Source organism: Caretta caretta, chromosome 5 (assembly GCF_965140235.1).
Source record: "Caretta caretta isolate rCarCar2 chromosome 5, rCarCar1.hap1, whole genome shotgun sequence".
Lineage (NCBI taxonomy): Eukaryota > Metazoa > Chordata > Testudines > Cheloniidae > Caretta > Caretta caretta.
The window spans coordinates 60,687,671-60,708,537 of record NC_134210.1 but is presented as its reverse complement, the minus strand read 5'-3'; the positions used below and the strand labels follow the sequence as shown (position 1 = coordinate 60,708,537).

Sequence of the window (20,867 nt, the reverse complement as noted above, 5' to 3'; positions counted from 1 at the left end):
AAATTTTAACTGTTTTTATTAGGCATATTCCATCGGTGACTAGGCCAAAGCCTAAAGCAAAATGGATTTCTTGGGCAGCCCCCTCTCTTCAACATAAGAAACTGAACCATGGACTCCCAGTCTCTCTGAGACTATGGCTACACTGGCACAGCTCACAAATATGTTTCTCTCCATCCATAATCATGAAGTTTCTACCTTACCATACTGTTTTGTGGGTTTTTGTTTTCACCTCCTATGGTAATGTATTTTGGATGCAGCTTCTGATAGGCCAAAGGCTGCATATTATGCAATAAAAATATAATATGTACAAATATGAAAGGCAAAGTTTGAAATAAGTCCTGGTTTGGGATAATTTAAATAATACAAATCACTTAAATTGCATAATGTTTTATAGTGCAGCAAAACTCTGGTATCTGTCTTAGACATTTCCATATCATCGTCATATCTAAGTGCGGCTTCAGTATGATTGAACTGTGAGGTGTTGTCCATAGGAGACTTTATAGTGGATCCTGTTCTTTGCATGCCTCAGAATTCAAGGGTGATCTGGTGATGGTCTTGAGAGAGCAGATATGTCAGTTACTAGGCTAGCTGCACTGTGTCCTCTTTCTGGGTTCTCTGAGTGTATCCTCTTGGGAATTAAACTTCATGCCTTTACCTATCGTGGTATTTTGCAGCTCTCCCACTCTTAGACTGGGACTTGGGCTACAGTTTCCTGTGTATCTACCATTCTTAACCTGCAGGTCCCACTGTAGCACAGGCACCTGCGGTTCTTCCCTTCGGGAGTCTATAACCAGTGGTGTACAGTGACCAGAAAGTCTTCTTAAAACCAACAAATTGTTAAAACAAACAGTAAGAATGGGGGGGAGGAGAGGGGAAAAGGAAGGCCGAGCCCTGGCAGGTGCCTCCTGCACGGCTGAAGCTGCGAGCCACGTGCAACTGAAGCCCCAAGCCCTGGCAGGTATGCGTCATCTCTTAAACTTCTGAAGATTTTTGTATGCAGCTCGGAAGGTCAGTAAATTTGGCCAGCCCTGCTATATGTTGTCTCCTACAGTTCATTCAGTGTGTGAGTTTGCAAAGAGCAGGTCTGTACTTATGCTGCATTCTAATGAAGCTATGTGTTTGAGGAATTCTGCTGAGTTATGTTGAATTTGTATGTACAGATAAATTGGATAGAATCATACTGTTTCAAAATACTTGACTTTTTAAATGTTTCACTTGTAGAAAATTGAAAAGGCTGTAATTAATTATATTAGGAATATTCACACAATATTAGTGAATTTACTTCATTTCAGTTGCTGTATAATGCAGACCAAAATCATATGCTACTTGCTAAACTTTGTAATAGCCACTTTAACTAAATTTATACAGGCAAGAATAATTGAAACTAGAATGAAAACGTTTATTTACTTGTAGTTGGAGTCAAACAATGGGGTGTCTGGTTTAGTTTGAAATCTAGCACTACTGTACATCTCTGCAAGCCCTATGACCCAAATTTCAAGTGCCACTCCATGAATGTGAACGTTAAATATGTAGGCATATTCTCTACAAAATCTGTATTTTTGTATCCGAATAGCTATTTCTTTGTGGAACCCGGCCCCCCACCCCCAGTTCTGCTGGTGTATTAATGGAAGTCTGGTGAAAACATTGTCCTCTTAGTTCTCTATATTGGATAAACTAGTAAAACATTTATTAGCAGCAATGAAACCAAAATATATTTCATGCTGAATTATATTCTATATTGCTAGGCATTGGGGATGAAGAGATGTAGAGTACACATTGGATCCTTTGGGGGGAATATTTTTTGGTTCTGCATGGAAAAGCAATGTAGATATAAATACGAGTCTGCTTGTAAAATAGCTACCTTATTTTTAAATATTTTTGCAGGTGGAATAGTTGTTTGTTGTTTTTTCAGAGGTGTGCTTATTACATTTCATGACAAAAATGGCCATGTAAAGCATTTGTAGAAAGGAAGATCTAAGCGATGTATCTATGTAAGAACAGATTTTGTTTCAAATCTAACTCAATATTTAATGCAAAAAAAAAAAGTGAAATTTGTGAATTTATACTTCAAGGAACCAGCTAGTTAAAGAATGGTCCAGCCTTATTAGATATCAGTGGGACTTGAAACTCAAACCTAGAATAGACTGCAATTCCTGCATTTTCCTATAAGTAACCATTCAGACAGCTTTATAATTTCCCCACTATTCATTTGTGCACCAACAAATTCTAGTTGAATCAACATCTGTTTTTCAAAGAAAGGAAATCTAACCCTCTCTTCTAATTTCCTGCATTTGTCATTTAAACAAATATCAATGAAGGATTCAACAAAATGCTGTTTTCAGCCAAAACAATACATAAAATACTGTGTGCTTGTTTTATTCTCATTCTAACACCAAGTCCTCCCTCCAGTGGTTGCTGTTACATTTTTTTTTTAACTTTTGTCAAAAAGAATTGGTAAATTTTATTTATATATACAATTTTTTGAAAGCAGAATTCAAAGCAGAGTTCTCTTGTGCTTCTAGGTTGGCAGGTAATCACCTGGGTTTTCTATTCTTTCCTCAGTGGTAGGCTCATCACCTAGTAGATGAACCCAGTCTGAACCTGTAGGAGCAAAGTACCCAGAGTTCTGTCTTTCACCTAACTTTTGCTTATGGCATTACCCTAGTGTTGGTTTTACATTGGTTTACCTGACTTATTTTTTAATTTAAAAAATTCACTCCATGTTCAAAGATGACAAATTTTATTTGTTTTCTGACTAGTAACAATTGTTCAGGGACTTGTCCACAACCTGTAATTGTGTAAACTAACTTGTCAAAATATGGTTACAAATTGTTGTTTTAAGTGTGGTCTGGGAGAACAAAGTACTAGGCATCACAAGCTGCAGTGTCTAATGTTGTTTCTTTGAAATGTGTTGTCACATTGATCAGGTGTTCTGGTTTCTAACACTTCTTAGATGTTAATTAAAATGATTTTTTTCCAAATGCCGTAATGGTATTTACATAGAGTGTGGTGTCACCATTGCTTTGCACATACAAATGCACATATTAATGAATGACAGGAATTTATATTCAATGAACTCACTTGGTAGTCTGTTTTTCCAACGCTTGCAAATAATGAGGCCCGATATTTCTGATTGTTGATTTAGACATTTCCTCCTTTACATTATCTTGGTTGGGTAAGATATGTTCCAGGAAATTTAAAAATTTCTCTACTTAGTTTTATTATTATTTAAGCTTCTGTTATGAGTGCAGCATTATTTTTATCTAGTAAAAATGTAAGTTTGCTTGAACATGCAGATTTTGTTAGTCTTGTTTAGATTAATCATGTTGAAATGTGTCAGAATTGGAGAAATCCAGAATCTGAGTTGGGGTCCTGGATAAAAGATGAGGTGAATTTGGGGAGCCTTAAGTTTAGAGGCACTGGAAGTGTGCCCCCATTGCACTGTAGTAGAGTTCGTGCAGTTTTCTTTGTTCTGACACATAAGAATGTTCTCCCACAGGTCATACTTGCTTAATGAATTACTGGACCTAATATCAGTTTTTATAATTTATGTACTCTTTAGCTGACAAACAACGGCCTTTGAAATTGTTGCATGTGATTTTTTCCCTTTAAACCAGAAGATATAACAAAACATGTTACCTAGATACTATTTTTTTCTCTAAGACCATGAGTGCATGTTATCCATAGTACTCTAAATCTGCTAAAACAGAACATATGGCAGCTTTTATGCTATTTAAATAAAATTAACCCTCTTAACCTTCCAACATTGGTTTGCTTATTAAATATCCCTGTTAACTAGTTAGTTTCACAGTGACCTACCAAAACTGAAAGGAAATTATCTTGGGGTTCCTGCTTATAGATGTAAGTCTGAGGGAGTCAGGACTGTATTAGGCTTGATCCCATTAGTTTTTGGAGGGAAGATTAGCAAACCTATATTGGAAACTGTTCCAAATTGCTACAAAAATGTGGTTCATGCAAACACAGCCATGATAAGATGTATTGTGGAGAAGGATAAATCAAATGGATGGCGATGGAAATTTGTAACCAAGAATCCAAAAAGCTTAAGAGGAGAGGGGGAGGTAGGGAGGGGTTCAATGCTCCCACAGTCCTTTATTTAAAAAAAATCAAGCTGAATTGCTATGTTGGTATTCTTCCTAATGTCAAATTCATGTGGACGGAAAAAGGTCAGAGTCGAGTGTTTGAGGTCCTCGGCTGAAAATGGAAAAATATAATTATCTTTTGCTGCTAATGATCTCTCATGCTAAATAAATCTAGGAATACGTGTGACTGTACACTTATTCTTTATAAATTCCTGATACTGTGTAAACAGGGCATACAAGAAATATTCCTGTGTTCTTTGTTTTGGAATGGTGACTTGATAAAGATTACACATGACATGTTGGTTATAGTTTTATTAATACATAGTGGATGCTCTGGATTGTAGAAAGCAAGAAGTTATGATAATTGATTTGTGTAGTTCACAGAACAAAATTGCAGAAAGAGATGTTTTGAATATACTTTAAGTTCTAACCATTTCTTGTAAATCCTTATTTAAACAGTTGTGGTTATCAAGAGCTATGAAACATGTCCAATTCACATCAGTAAAAACCTTCTGCCACTTTATTCTCTGTAACCTAACTCCCATCAGAAAATTAATGTCAAATAAACCATGTCAAGTGCACATATTAATGTATTTTTTCACACAACGCCCAGTCAGCCTGTGGAATTCCTGGCCGGAGTATGTTGTAAAGGCCAAGACTATAATAGGGTTCAAAAAAGACCTAGATAAGTTCATGGAGGATAGGTCTGTCAACGGCTATTAGCCCGGATGAATAGGGATGGTGTTCCTAGTCTCTGTTTGCCAGAAGCTGGGAATGGATGACAGGGGATGGATCACTTGCTGATTACCTGTTCTATTCATTTCCTCTGGGGCACCTGGCATTGGCCACTGTCAGAAGAAAGGATACTAGGCTAGATGGACCTTTTGGTCTGACCCAGTATGGCCATTCTTATGTTCTAATATGTATCAAATATATTGAACTACTTGTTGGCTGCATTTTTTAATAGTGTTTACCTTTGGTCATGGAGACTTATAATTCTGAGTTTTTATTAGAAAAACTAAATTGGGAATTTATAATATTCTTGATTTAGGTATACCAGCTGTGCCACAACAAGGAAAACAACTTGGAGGTAAAAATGTAATAGAATGAGTAAGAGCAATAGACCGTTCCAAGAGTAACAGCAGTTTGTGTTGTCACTGCTTAGGTTACAACTACATTGTGATGAGTGATGTACTAAGCAGCTTTCTAAATCTTCATGGGGATACTCAGAAAAATTAATCTGATTTAACTAAGGGTGTGAATTCAAGTGGATTAGTTAAACCACATTAAACTCCTATGTGAACACGTCTATTCCAAATTAAAATGGCCTTAATTTGGTTTATCTTAGTTCACATTGGAATTCACTGAAGTCAGGCCATTTAAATTATAAGAGCATCTACATTGGGGCTTCATGCGGTTTAACTAATCCACTTTAAATTCACACTTTTAGTTAATTTGGATTAATTTTTCTGAGTGTTGCTGTGTCTTAAACTAGATTGCTGTAATGTAACTCTAGTCACTGTATGTAAATGTAGCAAAACTTAATCCTATGTAGGTATAGTAAGGACAATAAATGGTAACTGCAGTTTTAATGTGGGAATAATCTAATTGGATTGGGGGTTGCTGTTTGTCGTTTATGCTTTTAGTTTATATCTTCCATTTCTTACATTGATCTCCAATAATTACAAACCATATGTAATTTGGAAGAGCAACAGGTTCACACTTCTAACCTCCTACTGGAATAGCTATAACGGAACATCAGTTAGATTCTAATGAACTAATCTTTACCATTACCACTATGAAATGGAATTCTTCACCAATCATCGCAAGGGGGCTTATATAGGCACCACACTATTTTTCTTAATTTTTTATGAGGTAGTTAAATTTTTAAGTATGCTGTTTCTGTTGGTGGATTAATAATGGCATTGGTGATTTCTCAAGGCAAGGCTAAAAGTCAACTTTGACTTTATCTTTTGAATAGTATATCAAATGTGTTAAATTTCTTTCCAGCAGAAAACTTTTATTTTTGAAGTCATTTATATATTTATAAATTTACCAGTTTATATTTGAATGGTATGCATAATAACATGATATCTAGTTAAGCAGAAATCAATGAACTGGCTAGTTCCTAACTTTGATTATTGATTTTTAGCTCATCCTGTGAAGATTGATGTCCTTTTCCTTCATCACTTTAATTTTGTTGACAATTTGGATAAAAATGGCACAGCTCCAGCAGGGAGGCCCAGATGAAAAAGAAAAAACTACTGCACTAAAAGGTATAAACTTCTTTGGTTTCTTTTTATATTTATATGTATGTATAGATATAAATTATTTCAGAGACATTTATTTAAAATTAAGGAAAGGGAAATAGAAATAGGATTCCTTTGTTGTAGCTGTGGTTTAGGATCCTGCGACTTACCAAAATGGATTAGACTGGTGGTCCAATATCCTGTCTCTAACAGTGTCCAGTATCAGTTGTTTCAGAGGAAGGCACAAGAAAACTGAACTTCGTGGTCAGTAGTGAAATAACCTGTTTATAAGTTTGTTTGCAGAAATTATCCTTCAAGAAGACAATTCATGTAATGTAGTGTTCTTATTTTTCAGGAGCCATTGGGGAGGAATATTATGTCAACTTTATGCTACTGATGTTTTATTGCTGAATAGCTATTTACAGTATTAAAAACCTCTTTCAGTACACAGTGTTATGAAATATATTTATAAGGCACTGATCCAAGTGAACCAGCTGTACAATTATAGACTCGTGTGTATTTCAAGAAAATAAATAGAAGTAGGAATAGGATCTAAATGGTTTAATGGATAAAATACTTTTTGTTCAGGGCTAATTAACTGTAGTCCTCTTCTAGATAGTATTTTTCAAGTCTGGCAGTATCTAGGGTAGTTTAGTCCCACAACTCATTTGACAAAAAGGATGGATTTCTGGAGATTTGACATAATTTCTGTTGCACTGGGGGTAATCTCACATTGCAAGTGCTTGCATTATACCATTATTATCTAAATTCTCCTCTACAAAGGAAACAAAAGTACATTTTGAAACACCAATATTAAAATTGGATGTCTACAAATGCATTGGCAGAAATTTACCTTTTATGAAATGATTATTCTAGAGTAGACACTTCTGTTATAAGCTTGAGCTTTTGAGATCTTTCAGTATAACTAAGTTCTCTTGCTGTTGCTCAGTATAAAGGTGGATTTTTGGGGAAAGGTTTGGTGAAATTCCATCTTGTCATTTATCAGAGATGATAGTATTTTTGACAGTTAAAAAATGTACAGGTAATTATTTTCTCCAATCAGAAAACTAAAGCTTGTCTTCAAACTTATCATTGTCTTAATCTTAATTAAAGAAATGTGTCTTGGAATATTCCAAATAATGAAGTTATCAGTGTTAGAAAGTTGTATACTTCGCATGGTTTAGTGAATAGATATTCAGTCTTAGACTATCTCCTGCTGGTCATCAAACTTAATCTCTAGTGAACCAACATGGTTCCAGAGTCAAGGTCCTCTGCCTACAATGATTAACCAGAGCTCCCAAAAGCTGTCATCTAAGGACAGTTAACAGTAGTACCTCAGCTAATCTTAGCTATGTCAAGGGTATCTAGGAAGAGAGTAATCATCTAGGTAGCAAGAACCCAGGCCAAGTGGGGTTTTGTAGATTACTACTGTGAGTTGCACTTGCCACCAATAAGAAGCTAGTCCTGAATATGGAACAATGTAATGTGCTCCATGTGGCCCACACTGTTAAGAACTGTGCTGTGCTTTTCTGCACTTACTGAAATATCTGTGTAGGCTACTTGGAGGGTAGCTCCAAGTAGAGCAAATTACAGAAGTGTGAGAACTGTTATGGAGATCAATTCTGAGAGAAATGGACACAACTTCCTAGTAGGAAGTTAACTAGTACGATTAACTCAAAAAAATTTAATCGCGATTAAAAAAATGAATCACAATTTATCGCACTGTTAAACAATAGAATACCAATTGAACTTAAATATTTTTGGATGTTTTTCTACATTTTTGAATATCTTGATTTCTGTTATAACACAGAATGCAAAGTGTACAGTGCTCACTTAGTATTATTTTATTACAAATATTTGCACTGTAAAAATGATAAACAAAATAAATAGTATTTTTCAGTTCACACCATACAAGTACTGTAGAGCAATCTCTTTATTGTGAAACTGTAACTTACAAATGTCGATTTTTTTGTTACATAACTGCCTCAAAAACAAAACAGTGTAAAACTTTAGAGCCTACAAGTCCACTCAGTCCTACTTATTGTTCAGCCAATCGCTAAGACAAACAAGTTTGCTTACATTGTGGGAGATAGTGCTGCCTGCTTCTTTTTACAATGTCCATGAGAACAGGCATTTGCATGATACTTTTATAGCCAGGTTGCAAGGTAGTTACATGCCAGATATTTTAAACATTCATATGCCCCTTCATGCTTTGGCCACCATTCCAGAGGACATGCTTCCATGCTGATGATGCTCGTTTTTTTTTTTTAAAAAAAGTTAATTAAATTTGTGACTGAACTCCTTAGGAAGAGAATTATGTCTCCTGCTCTGTTTTACCTGCGTTCTACCATATATTTCATGTTACAGCAGTTTCGGATGATGATCCAGCACATCTTTTTTTTAAGAACACTTTCATAGCAGATTTGACAAAATGCAAAGAAGGTACCAATGTGAGATTTCTAAAAATAGCTACAGCACTCGACTCTAGGGTTAAGAGTAAAGTGTTGTCCAAAATCTCAGAGGGACGAGGTGTGAAGCATGGTTTCAGAAGTCTTAAAAGAGCAACACTCAGATATGGAAACTATAGAACCCGAACCACCTAAAAAGAAAATCAACCCTCTGCTGGTGGCATCTGACTCAGATGATGAAAATGAACATGTGTTAGTCCACTGAGCTTTGGATCATTATCGAGCAGAACCCACCATCAGCATGGATGCATGTTCTTTGGAATAGTGGTTGAAGCCTGAAGGGACATATGAATCTTTAGCGCATCTGACATGTAAATATATTACAACGCTGGCTACAACAGTGTCATGCAAACGTCTTTTCTCACTTTCAGGTGAGCTGGGAAGTGGGCAGCATTATCTCCTGCCAATTGTAACCAAACTTGTTTGTCTGAGTGATTGGCTAAAGTAGGACTGAGTGGCTGTGTAGGCTCTAAAGTTTTATATTGTTTTATTTTTGAATGCAGTTATTTTTTGTACGTAATTCTTCATTTGTAAGTTCAAATTTCAGGATAAAGAGATTGCACTATCGTACTTGTATTAGGTGAATTGAAAAATACTATTTTGGTTTTTTTCAGTGCAAATATTTGTAATAAATATAAAGTGAGCACTGTACACGTCGTATTCTGAGTTGTAATTGAAATCAATATATTTGAAAATGTAGAAAATATATAAAAAAATTAAATAAATGTTATTCTATTATTTAACAGCACAGTTAATCATGTGATTGTGATTAATTTTTTTCATCGTGTGATTAATCCTGATTAATTTTTTTCATCGCTTGACAGCGCTACTTCCGAGCCAACTACAGTTGGCTCTCTTGGACACTGCTGCAACCTGGTGCTGTAAAAGCAGAGAAGGATTTTTAAAAAACAAAACTAAAACCATCCTTTTTTGACAAAGGACCTCTTCTACTTCCTCTCCAACCTTTCCGTAGTATAAGAAGCAGAAAGAACTCATGCCAAATTTTTCAGACGCTTTACTTCACTAACCAATATAATCTTCCACCTCAGCTGAGCTAAAATAAACTCCCTTGAGTCTGCATTACCCAGATCTGGGATAGAAGAGAGATAGAGATGAGTTGTTGGCATGCTGTTACCCAAAACATCTCCCAGTCTTCTCTAGTGGTCTTACAGTTACTCAGGGCTCTTTTTCACTACCAGGGAGATCGACGCTGTTGCAAATGATGCAGCAGGTGTCAATTTAGCAGGTCTAGTGAAGACCCTCTAAATCGGTGACAGAGCGCTCTCTGGTACTCCAGCTCCCTGAGAAGAGTAAGGTAAGTCAACTGGCGAGCGTCTCCCATTGATGCAGTGCAGTGAAGATACCTTGGTAAGTCAACCTAAGCTATGTCGACTCCAGCTATGTTATTCATGTAGCTGGAGTAGTGTAACTTAAGTTGACTTACCCCGGTAGTGAAGATAAACCTCAGATACTACAATCTAGGTAGACAGGCATTGAACCTTGTGGAACCCCACAAGATGTCCTTTGGGAGTGGATAAAAAATTGTCCACCGTTACTGAGTGGGATCTCTCAGAAAGAGAGGACTAGACATAGTTAATTATACCCATCCTAACAAAGCATTAAATAAAACATTTTTGTCAGATATGCTTGTTAAAATAAACCAGGCATACTATGCTGTGTTTTCCTTTTTAGATTTATTGTCCAGAATAGACTTGGATGAACTGATGAAAAAAGATGAGCCACCACTTGAGTTTCCCGATACTCTTGAAGGATTTGAGTATGCCTTTAATGAAAGTAAGTAGAATGTGCTTTGTGGAGATTCTACTTAGAAATTGTATAATATTAATAGATTGTTAGAAAATGGATTATACCTTGTAAAACCTTGCTAGAATTTCATAGTTTTTTGTTAAAAAATATAATTTTATCCTTAAATATAACTGTTACGCTGTTTGGAGTGGCTCATGACCATGAGTGCCTACCTCGGAGCGGACTGTCAAAAACAGGGCGAACACCTCAAACTGGTGGTGTGTCCTATAATTCGATTTTACCAAGACAGTAACAAATATGAATTCCTCGATCACTATAACAGTCTTACCATGGAATCACAGATAGACAGAGTCTAACTGTACTCAGACAAACTGGACTTAGTGATAAATAGTCACTTACACCAAAAAACACACCACATTCAGGTTGTTTCCAGTCATTTATCCCAGATCAGTTGGTACCCTAGATCTTGCACCAAAGCCACAACGTGTAGCCAATCCTGTAATAAACTATGTGACATTTTATTAACTAGGAAAAAGAAATGACACACAGTTATTTACAGGTTAAAGCAAGCAAACAAATACACACAAGTGAGTTACTATCTAAATCCTAAGAGTGACATAGTTGTTTGATCAAAGTATCTTTCGGGGAGACTCAGGAGCCAACCCCGGGGATCTCTGGCTTCAGTTTAGAATCTCTGGCCATTCAGAGTTCAGGGATTTTTATTTCTTTCCCCCAGAGCTCAAGATGATGGGACAAGTTCACATGCACGTCCCCTCTTCATGGGTGTGGGGGGAGCAATAAACAAAGTAATTTCCACAATGGTGGTTCTGGTATCTATGGGCCTTATTCTGTTGAGCAGGAGATAACCCCTCCTGTGGCAAACTAGTATTTCACACTTGGTAATGTTTCTCTCCTGACTGTCCAGGTTTACCATTTCAGAGCAAACACTTTTACATTTACAGACCATACATTTAAATATTACCTGATAACATGGGATATAGATATTATAAGTGAGATTAATGCATGCAGCAACATACAAGAATTTCATAGGCTAAACACTAAATACAGTCTTATAAGACTAATACCTATTTTGAGCAAAACCAACATACAGGTGACCTGATCTGGTTTCTGGCTATGATGTTGTCAGTTCTTAGCTAATGCCTGCAGATTGGGCAAGAGGTGGCATCTGGCCTACCAGCATCACAATAATGCTTTTGGAAATCTAGCTAAGTAATTTCAAATTTTGTAGATTTGTCAAACACTTCTTGGTCCAACACGTTGTTCCATCATTTAGATTTGTACATGATATACCTATGTAGACTGTTCCAACTTCCTTTTTTCAATATGAAATATTTGATACAAAAATTCTAAAAATTATTTCTAAAGGTATTTATTTTTAACGTTTAAAATTAAATCAGTTTCCTTGCCACTAGTAATATTTTACTTAGACTCAATTTACTCGTTGATGGAGAAAACTATTATTATTAATAATTTAGATAGCAATTTATGCATTTGAGTTAAACTTGAAAATTCCATGTCTGCTGATGGGAATATAGTTCTTCAGAAGGGAATGCTCTGGGATAACAGGATAAATCTCTGAATTAATAATGGGACGCTCTCTTTTACTATAGGTCACAAGTGTGAATCTAGGCTACGTTAGTAGAGACCACAAGTTACCACCATCTGTTTGGTGATGTATGTTAAATAAGTTGGTGGCTTTTATAATTGTCTAATATCTACATTATAAAATCCATCATCACAGTTGGTACTCATATTATCAATCTCAGATGAGAAATGGAGGCTAAAGAAATATCAGATTCCCAGAAGGGATCCCTACAAAATTGTTTGAAACCTGTAGTAGGGCAGACTGGGAAGTTTACACTCCTATTGCCATGCAGTGCCTGTTCTGTGAATAGAGAACTTTAGTTTCTAATGCTGTCGATTTTACACCTTCCACTTTTAAGGGGGTGGGGGGGAAAGCTTTCCTTTAAATGATAGTCATTTATGCAACACTTTAGCTTTTTAATATCCTGATGGCTTTCAAAGGAAGGTACTTAGAGACTAAAAGTGTCATGAAAGTGATGCTCTTTCTTTGATGGGAGGGGTTAACACTGTCACTTTTCAGTTTTTTTTTTTTAAGATATGTACAGCCTCTACTATTGTCTGTCTGCTCTACTGACTTCAGAGTTAATGGTGCACATGTGGTTTCTAAAAGGAGAGGGGCTGAAATCTGAGTGGGGAGGGATGATTTAGAATTATATTATTAAAAGTTCCTTCACTGATGTAATAGCCTGAGTGACTTCCTTAGGGAGTAACAAACACTACAGCATATGCTTCTGGTTAAGGTATTGCCAGAGAGGGATATGTTTTGCTCTGATATTTATAATTTTTATGTCATAATCTGTATGTTTCTATTTATGAAGAAGTAAGTAAGTTGTTTTATTTTCTGCTTTGTAGAATTTGAGAAGATGGGAGTTTCCAAACATTTTAGGAATATTTGAAAATAAACTACAGTTCTTACTAGATATTTGCTATGATTCCTTAGGGAGAGAGGAACTTCATCAGTAACCTGCTTTAAAACAAGCTATACTGAATAGTAACTAGCTAAGAAGGAACAACTGAGCCTAGAAATTTAAAATATGTAGAAGTCTTAGAGTATGGTGATTCCATGAAGAGTGGGATATTGGGACCTGAGATATTGGATATGAACTTGGGAAGGAACATTTCCCTGGAGGTTAGTAATCGGAAAATATACTGAAACTGAGGTAATGGCAGGGCTGAGAGAGTCAAACCTCTTCTATTATTAAATGAGCAGGTTTATAGGCAGGTACACTGAAGACAACAGAAAGCTCTCATATGTTTTGTTTGCAGCTTCAGGAGTTTTCAAAACTAATCTTACTCCTTTTAAATAACATTTTCACGCACAGAATTCTTTATCAAAGCTTAGAATTCACAAGGAGATATCAGCTGAGTTAATGTCTTTGTCTTCATGTTGCAGAGGAGGAAAAATTCTGCTAATAAACCATGCTTCTGTCATTCAGATATTTCAACATTTTACGATAATATGCTTAAATATTGTTGCTTTTAATCACTTCTCTTGTTAAATGCAACTTTGTGGCCATAACATTTTATGTTTTTTGTTTTGGCTAATAAGTTGAAATATAACTGGTAAAATATCTGATATACTTCTCCCTACCCCAGTCTACTTCTTTGTGGGCTGCCATTTTATTCCTCAGTCATCTCCATCTAATCCCTTCCTTCATCTGTAGCTGAATGTGCTACTTCAGCTATGAAGCTAAGAGACTGTAATGTTGCTCTACAAAAAAAATTGCTGTGGTGTGCACATACTACTTGGACGTGCTGCATCATTTTTCTACTATTAGCTCAAGGTGCAAGAGTCCCAAGGCGTGTCCTGAACTAAGGTCCCCCTCTTGATTGCATTGGGGTGCTGAAGCATTTGACTTGTAACTGAAACTATGTTTTGGCGATTAAGAGCTTAATTTTCAAAAACTCTTTTCCTTTTTGCATTGCAATGTGCCACTCACATTTTTTTACACGTGCAATTTAATTGAGTACAAATGAGTAATAGTTGGTATATAGTTACCTGGTTGGTTGGTACAAATCAGATTGTTTGCTATTCAGCTGCTAATTCTTCATTTTGCTGCATACTTTTAGGGATTCAAATATTAGTTGTATAACAAGTTGTCAGGCTGAAATTTGGGCCTGAAGCTCAGTATGTCACCTTTTATGCTCCACTTGATTCAGAGGTGAATGTGAGCTAGAAGTGAATGTGATGGTGGTCTTGCTGCGGTCCATTTGGTTTAAGTGCCCTACATTGTAATAAGGGAGGGAGAAAGAATAATGTGGTATATGAATGAAAGTGGTTCTGCTTTCAGATGAACATTGTCTTTTGCTTTCCATTGTGAATTGTTACCTCTGCTTTTAAAACTCTTAAAATGTATATTTAAAGCTAATATTATTGTTTCTTTTATAGAGGGGCAATTAAGGCATATAAAAACTGGGGAGCCATTTGTTTTTAACTACCGTGAAGATTTGCATAGATGGAACCAAAAGCGCTACGAAGCTCTTGGAGAGGTATATGCTGTGTGTGTGTGTGTACACTGTGTGCTGTAGTTTTCCTCTGTACTAAAATATAGATAGAAATGAAATTATTTTAATTACCAATTGTTTTTAAAAAAATGTTCTGCATTTTAATGCTCTAACAATAATTTAAATTATTTACTGTATAATTTATAATGTTGCAGTTTAAGTCCTGGCCTACATCCTTGGACCCTCTTTTGTGTTTAAAGTAGAATATAGTTTGGACCGTACAAACAGAAAAGAGACAAGGTGAGTGAAAGTTGGCCCAATAAAAGATATGTCAGCCACCTTGTGTCTCTAATATCTGGGACCAACACAGCTACAATAACACTGCAAACAAACAGAAAAGAGTATTTTTCATATTGTATGATAGCATTTTTTAAAAGATACATAATTTCTCTAAGTTTCCTCTCCACCAGCCAGAGCACAGGTACTAAACTTCTGTGACTCCATTTTCCATATGGAAGAGATGTACTAGCTGAATCTGCTGATTTCTCTTGTTGTCTTCAGCTGGTGGAAAGAGCGATCAGGCTTGCTAAAATAAATGTTTGGATTTGACCATTTTTGTTTTGGCAAATGGTTTTTTCACATCTTTTACTTTGTTAGGATTCGTTTGTTTGGAATAGGATGCTTCAATGTTGTTTTCTTTCCTTTTGCTTACTGAAGTATTCTTTAGAGTTGTGATGAATTTGCTCTGTCTAATACCTCTTTCAGTTGTGCGAGAAAGTGGCCTTCCAGTTTGTGTGTCGTGCTACTTATGCATGGGAAGCTGTAGCATTGAGTTGACATGAAAGGATACTTCTGGCCACAGGGGTTGTAAGAACATGCATGTCTGGGTCTGTACTGCTCTGCCCCGATTGTTTCTGCCCAATAGCAGAGACCAGTTTGAGCTCAGTGACCTGTCAGTATGTTGGTCCTGCTGTAGTCAGTGGCTTCCCCTGAAGAGGAATCCTTTGATGCACAAATGGGTGCTGTTTTCTCAGAGACTGTCTTTTGTTGTCCATTCTTGGGAGGGACCATGGCACTATCAACAAAAAAAACTGTGATCATCCTTTGCCTCTGCTCCTCATTCATTGGCTGTTTTGCCTGGCTGTGGGATCAGGCCCATTTTTTGAAATGCTTTGCTCTCCATTTCCTCTTTCTGTAAACTTAACTCAGATTTCCGAGGGATGTATTTGATTGTGAACATGTTTAGAAAACATTTTGTCTTTTTGAAATTTCCTTTCTGTTCAAGTGTAACCACGTTAAAATATTAAACACAACAGCCCAAAACCGACTGTGCCAAGATAAATAGTATAAATTATCTTGAACAGGTTTCTGTGACTGCATAATGAGAAATGTACTTAAATTTATCACTTTTTAAAAAATTCTCTGCTGCTTGTGATGATGCCAAGGGTACATTTATTAAGACTGAACATACATATAATCATGGGGTGTTTTCTAGTTATAACAGGATTTTTGTATATTATGAGAAATTCTGTAGACATTGACTAAGTGGGCTCAAGCAAAGGGTAGAGAGCACAAGTCACAAAAGTGATTGTTTGCTCCTGTACCTGATTGATTGGATAGCATAGACAATACTCCACTTCCTCTAACTGAGCCCTGGTAGAATGAATGGCGTGTGATCTGAGGAGCTAAATACAGTCAAAGTAGAGCTTGTTTAGTGTAGCAGTTGGGACAAGTCTAGGGACTGTGCAGAAAGGAAGGATGCCCTTCCTATAGAAACTGAGGAATGGAGAGGAAGGGGAAAAGGATACAGGAGTTAAAAAGGAGATGTATACACACACACACACACACGCACCTAAAATATACATAGTATTTGTTTTATGTAACATAAAACATAAATAGTGCACCATCGTGCAAGAAAAAACACATAATTTATATGGCAGAGAAATATAAATTATAGAAAACCTAAATCAGAAAATTTCTATGAGATTACCTAAATAATATGTATTAAAAGTTTTGTTACACTTACCACAGAAAGTTTTGTCTCACCACAGAAGTCAGGGGTCATGTGCAGAGTTTAGGTTCAATTTATTATAGAGTTGTTAGAACCTTTAGTGTGCAGGTACAGGGTTAATATTTTTGCAAATGCAAATATTTAGAATTATGAGTATGATTAATCATAATTAAAATAGGATTTTTTTCTCCAGATCTCTTTTAAGTTAAAGAACAGCTTTGTCTCAGCAGCATTAAAAATAAGCTTTTACCTGCTACTAATTTTCTCCATAGTTGCAAAGACGAGCATCATTTATTTGAACTACTAAGAGAATGGAGCTGTTTACGTAGTATAAATGAAAGTGTAGACAAATGGTTGAGGACCTGTAATGAGGAAGGGAGCATTAAGCAGTTTGCATTTGGAAGGACAGAAGCTTAAATTAACCAAATTCTGATGATAGGTTGCATGTGCACCTGAAGGCATTTGTGGCCCAGTCCAGCAACCCTTACTCGGGTAAATAAGCTGCTGGATCAGCTTCCAAATAAAATCTGCATGTGGGCAGTAGAAATTCTTTTCAACTACAGTTATGTATTTGTTACCACTAAACATTTCAGATGCAGTCTGACTAGGTAGCCCTTATTACAACAAACTAAATATGCACTGTTCAGCATGGCAAAATGATGCTTGCATGCCTTTGTCACCTATGTGCCTAGTTTGTTGTGGTGTTTTTTTTTTTTTAAATGGTGGGAACACCTCCCTTTACTGAGATAACATAAAGTAAATCAAGAGTGGTGGAATATTTTTCTGAATTTAGTTAATATGTCAAGAATATGCCATGGATCTACAAAGAATGTAGAATTTTTCATCATGATATGGAAGAATGTTCATCACTTATGCATAGCATAGCCTTGAGTGAAAAACATAATCAATCCTTTGAAGTGTTAAAATCATCCTTGTATTACATAATCATATGATTCAATCCCATATCTTTTAAATTGTGTCTTGATTTTAATTTTGCATTCTAGTAGACCTGCTGCTGCTTCTACTGTGTTTCTATTTAGTTGTGTTGGCTTAAGGATATGAGGCAAAGCTGAGGGCCATCAGCTCTTCAACCAGTCATGAACTGCAAGAAAATGCCAACCACACTGATTATCCATGCTTAAATAAAAGTTATTTAAAAAAAATCTGTTAAAAATAACACTATTGGTTGCAAAGTCAAGCACTTAAAATTTAGGAAATGCCAGAATCATTCACATTCTTTTCCCTGGGCCAATTACTATTCATTTTCTTTCATAGTGGCAGTTCATTGTCATCATAAATTACTATGAACAGACATTGGTCTAGGGAAAGAGCATGTGAATGGCATATAACCTGGAAGTTAATGCACTCACGTAGGATGGGGAGACCCAAGTTGAAGTCTCTACTTCACTGACTGTTTTATTTATAAAATTTGGAACAGCTTCAACAAGAAAGATTCTGGAGTGAGCCCCTCAGTATATCCCATAACCCAGTGGCTAGGACACTCTCTGGCTATGTGGAAGACCTATATTCAAATCCCTTCTGCACATCCGGCAGATGGGGGAATTGAAACCACATCTCCCACATTCCAGGTGAGTGCCCTAACCACTGGGCTGACAGTTATAAGGAGGGGGCAGTGGAACCAGCACCATTCCCACCTCCTCTTCCTCAGGCCATTTTGTGAATGGAATCTCAGTCCTGGGGGGGAGGGAACTCTGCTCTCTGAGTTTGTGTCAAAATCGTGATTGGTTTTGTAGGACTGAAAAATGGATTTTCAGCAAATAAACTATTGTAGGAAAAATCCTATTCAGCCCCTGGAGCCCCAGGATGAGCATGCTCTATGGATGGAGCATGTGCAAGTCAGTTGGCAGAATTTGTGAGGGGATGGGGATTGTTCTGTGCAAAGAATTAAGTTGCCAAGCTCCAACAAGTCTCTAATTAGTATATGTTGAACTACATTTTTTTTTTTCCCCCAGAGGCTCAAAACTTAGCTAAATTTGGGTGAATTTTCACAGGGACAGTAAAAGCGCATCCCTGGCACAAAAGCAATCCCTTGCCAAATTTCAAGTCCCGGCCAAAAGACATGGTGGTGCTAGAGTTTCTCAATGAGACAGTTTTCTGAATTTTTTTAACATGTGCACAACAATGTGTTTTTTCCATTCTCAGATATGACTGAACTGTTTTAGTTGAAATGTAAATTCATTCTAAGGCAGACACGTAACATGGCTAATTTCATCCCAAATGGCTAAAGTTTGGCAAAATTATAAGTAACTGGAAATGGAGTGTTATAGTGGAAAGTGGAGGGCAACCTTAACTATAGGCTCTATTCCCTGCACCAGTCCAATAATATATTTCTTTGCAATTGGATTCCTTTTTTCTCCCTCTTTTCTGCCCCTGAAATAAAAAGGCTTGTTTTCAAACAAATGGCTTTAATAATAGATAGGGAGTGAGAGGTGCAGAGGGGGGAAAAACCCTCTAAATAATCAGCAGGTGTTTAACTTTTAATAGTCTGTTTACCGTGAACTTTGTTTTTTGGTGAGTAAAAAAGGTGGAGAGACAATTAGTCATTTTTTGGTCTAATAGCTATTCAAAGAATGAAGACTACTAAAGAAAAGATGCATTTATGTTTAAATTTAAGTCTTAGCTGGGTGCAGTATTCATTTGCATATGTTAAATCTACTTCTGAAAATCTGATGTTTGGAAAGACTTTTACTTGAAGAGATTGTCAGACGTGCATCAGTGAATTCTTCTAGTCTGTAGGCAGCAATTGGCGGAAGGTTCATCATAGTGACATGACAGTACACAGGGTTCAGAGAGAGTTTCATAATTTTTGTTAGCACGTTTCTTGAAAGAAGTGATGAGAGTCTCATAAAACCCAGATGGGAGTATGTTACATTGTTGATAAATGTGTTTTTACATTTTAAAATTGAAAAACAGTGAAAAACAGAAAAGATACAGTAAGGCAGATGGTTGTTTATATAACTACTGGCAAGTTGCTGTGATTTGAAGAATGTTAGTTACAGTTAAAAAACGGGGGGGAGGAGTGTGTGTGTGTGGGGGGGGTGTTTCAATGGGTTAGTCATGAGTTTCTTAAAATAAAACCTTCAGAAACTTTATCTCAATCAGAATCAGTTCCACTCTCTCCATCCTAAGTCTTGCATCCTAGGCTGACATTGAGTATGTCAGCACTTAGCAGACTTTTGCACATACCATTTTCATGCAGTTGGAAGACTTGAGGATAAAAATCAAGTGTGAAATCTTCAACTGTTTAATAGCATGGTCATGATAGATTTGAGTACCATGTAATTTCTTTCATAGTTTTTTTTCTTTTTAGGTTTTTCTCTTTTGAAATAACTTCTATCTAAATATAGTTTTATCTCGGCTTTTTATTGCTTCTAATAAAAAAGCAGATATTAATTGCACAGCAAAGTTTTATTTGCCATATTCATTGTTCACATTGCCTTACAATGAATAGAACATCTAATACCAGAAACATCAGTGTATACAGAGGAGAAAAAAGAAGTGAGGATATAAAGTCTGTCCACTATTTGTGGGAGAAAAGGTGAACAAAAGCTCCTTTTCTATTAGATAGATGGAAAGTAGAAAAATTTTAAAAGAGCAGTTCTTAAACAGAACACAAATCAACATAGTGTGGTGGTGAAAGCACACTGATTTCATCTTCACTAGATGGTTCCATTTCAATGATTCCATTTGATTGTGTGTGTGTGTGTGTGTGTGTTTAGTGTCCTTTTTCCATCAAGAATCATCAGAAGTTTTTGTGTAGAGGACACCTCCCACTGCAGAAAAATGTCATATTACTTTACCTGGAGTTTTCTAGAAACAGGATAGATGTGGAGAACCCCTTCATCAATAAAATATTTTAAAATCCATTTATATTTATTATTCTCCTCCTTTGTTGAGTTGCAGAACTCAGGGAAAATTAGTGAAATGTTGTTTACATTTTTAATTCCTTTACTAGATTTTCTCCTGGTTCCTAGAATCAATAAAATTAACCAATGCAGTACCTTTAGCTGCAGACTTCTTTTTTCAGTTTTCTGGGAATATCTTGAGATTTACAGTAACCTTTGATGTTCCAGATACAACAGAATAGGAATTTTGTTTTATACAAGATCTACCAGCTGTGCAGAGTCTTTCCTATGGGGATCTTGATATTAGCTCTTCCTTCGTTTAGGCATGTTGTTCTATATGCTGATCTGCCCACTGG

At 36.3% G+C, this 20,867-nt stretch overlaps 1 protein-coding gene across 7 annotated transcripts in view; it reads left to right on the top strand.

The window, feature by feature from the left end:
* ARB2A (ARB2 cotranscriptional regulator A) overlaps nt 1-20,867 on the top strand; it is a 363,334-nt gene that overhangs the window by 24,358 nt on the left and 318,109 nt on the right. For all 7 annotated transcript variants that reach the window (XM_075128571.1, XM_048851080.2, XM_048851082.2 and 4 more), the window contains exons 2-4: nt 6,253-6,376; nt 10,510-10,611; nt 14,579-14,679. In XM_075128571.1, coding sequence (XP_074984672.1) covers nt 6,271-6,376; nt 10,510-10,611; nt 14,579-14,679 — 309 coding nt within the window. In that variant the 5' untranslated portion in view covers nt 6,253-6,270. The remainder of the gene's footprint in view (nt 1-6,252; nt 6,377-10,509; nt 10,612-14,578; nt 14,680-20,867) is intronic.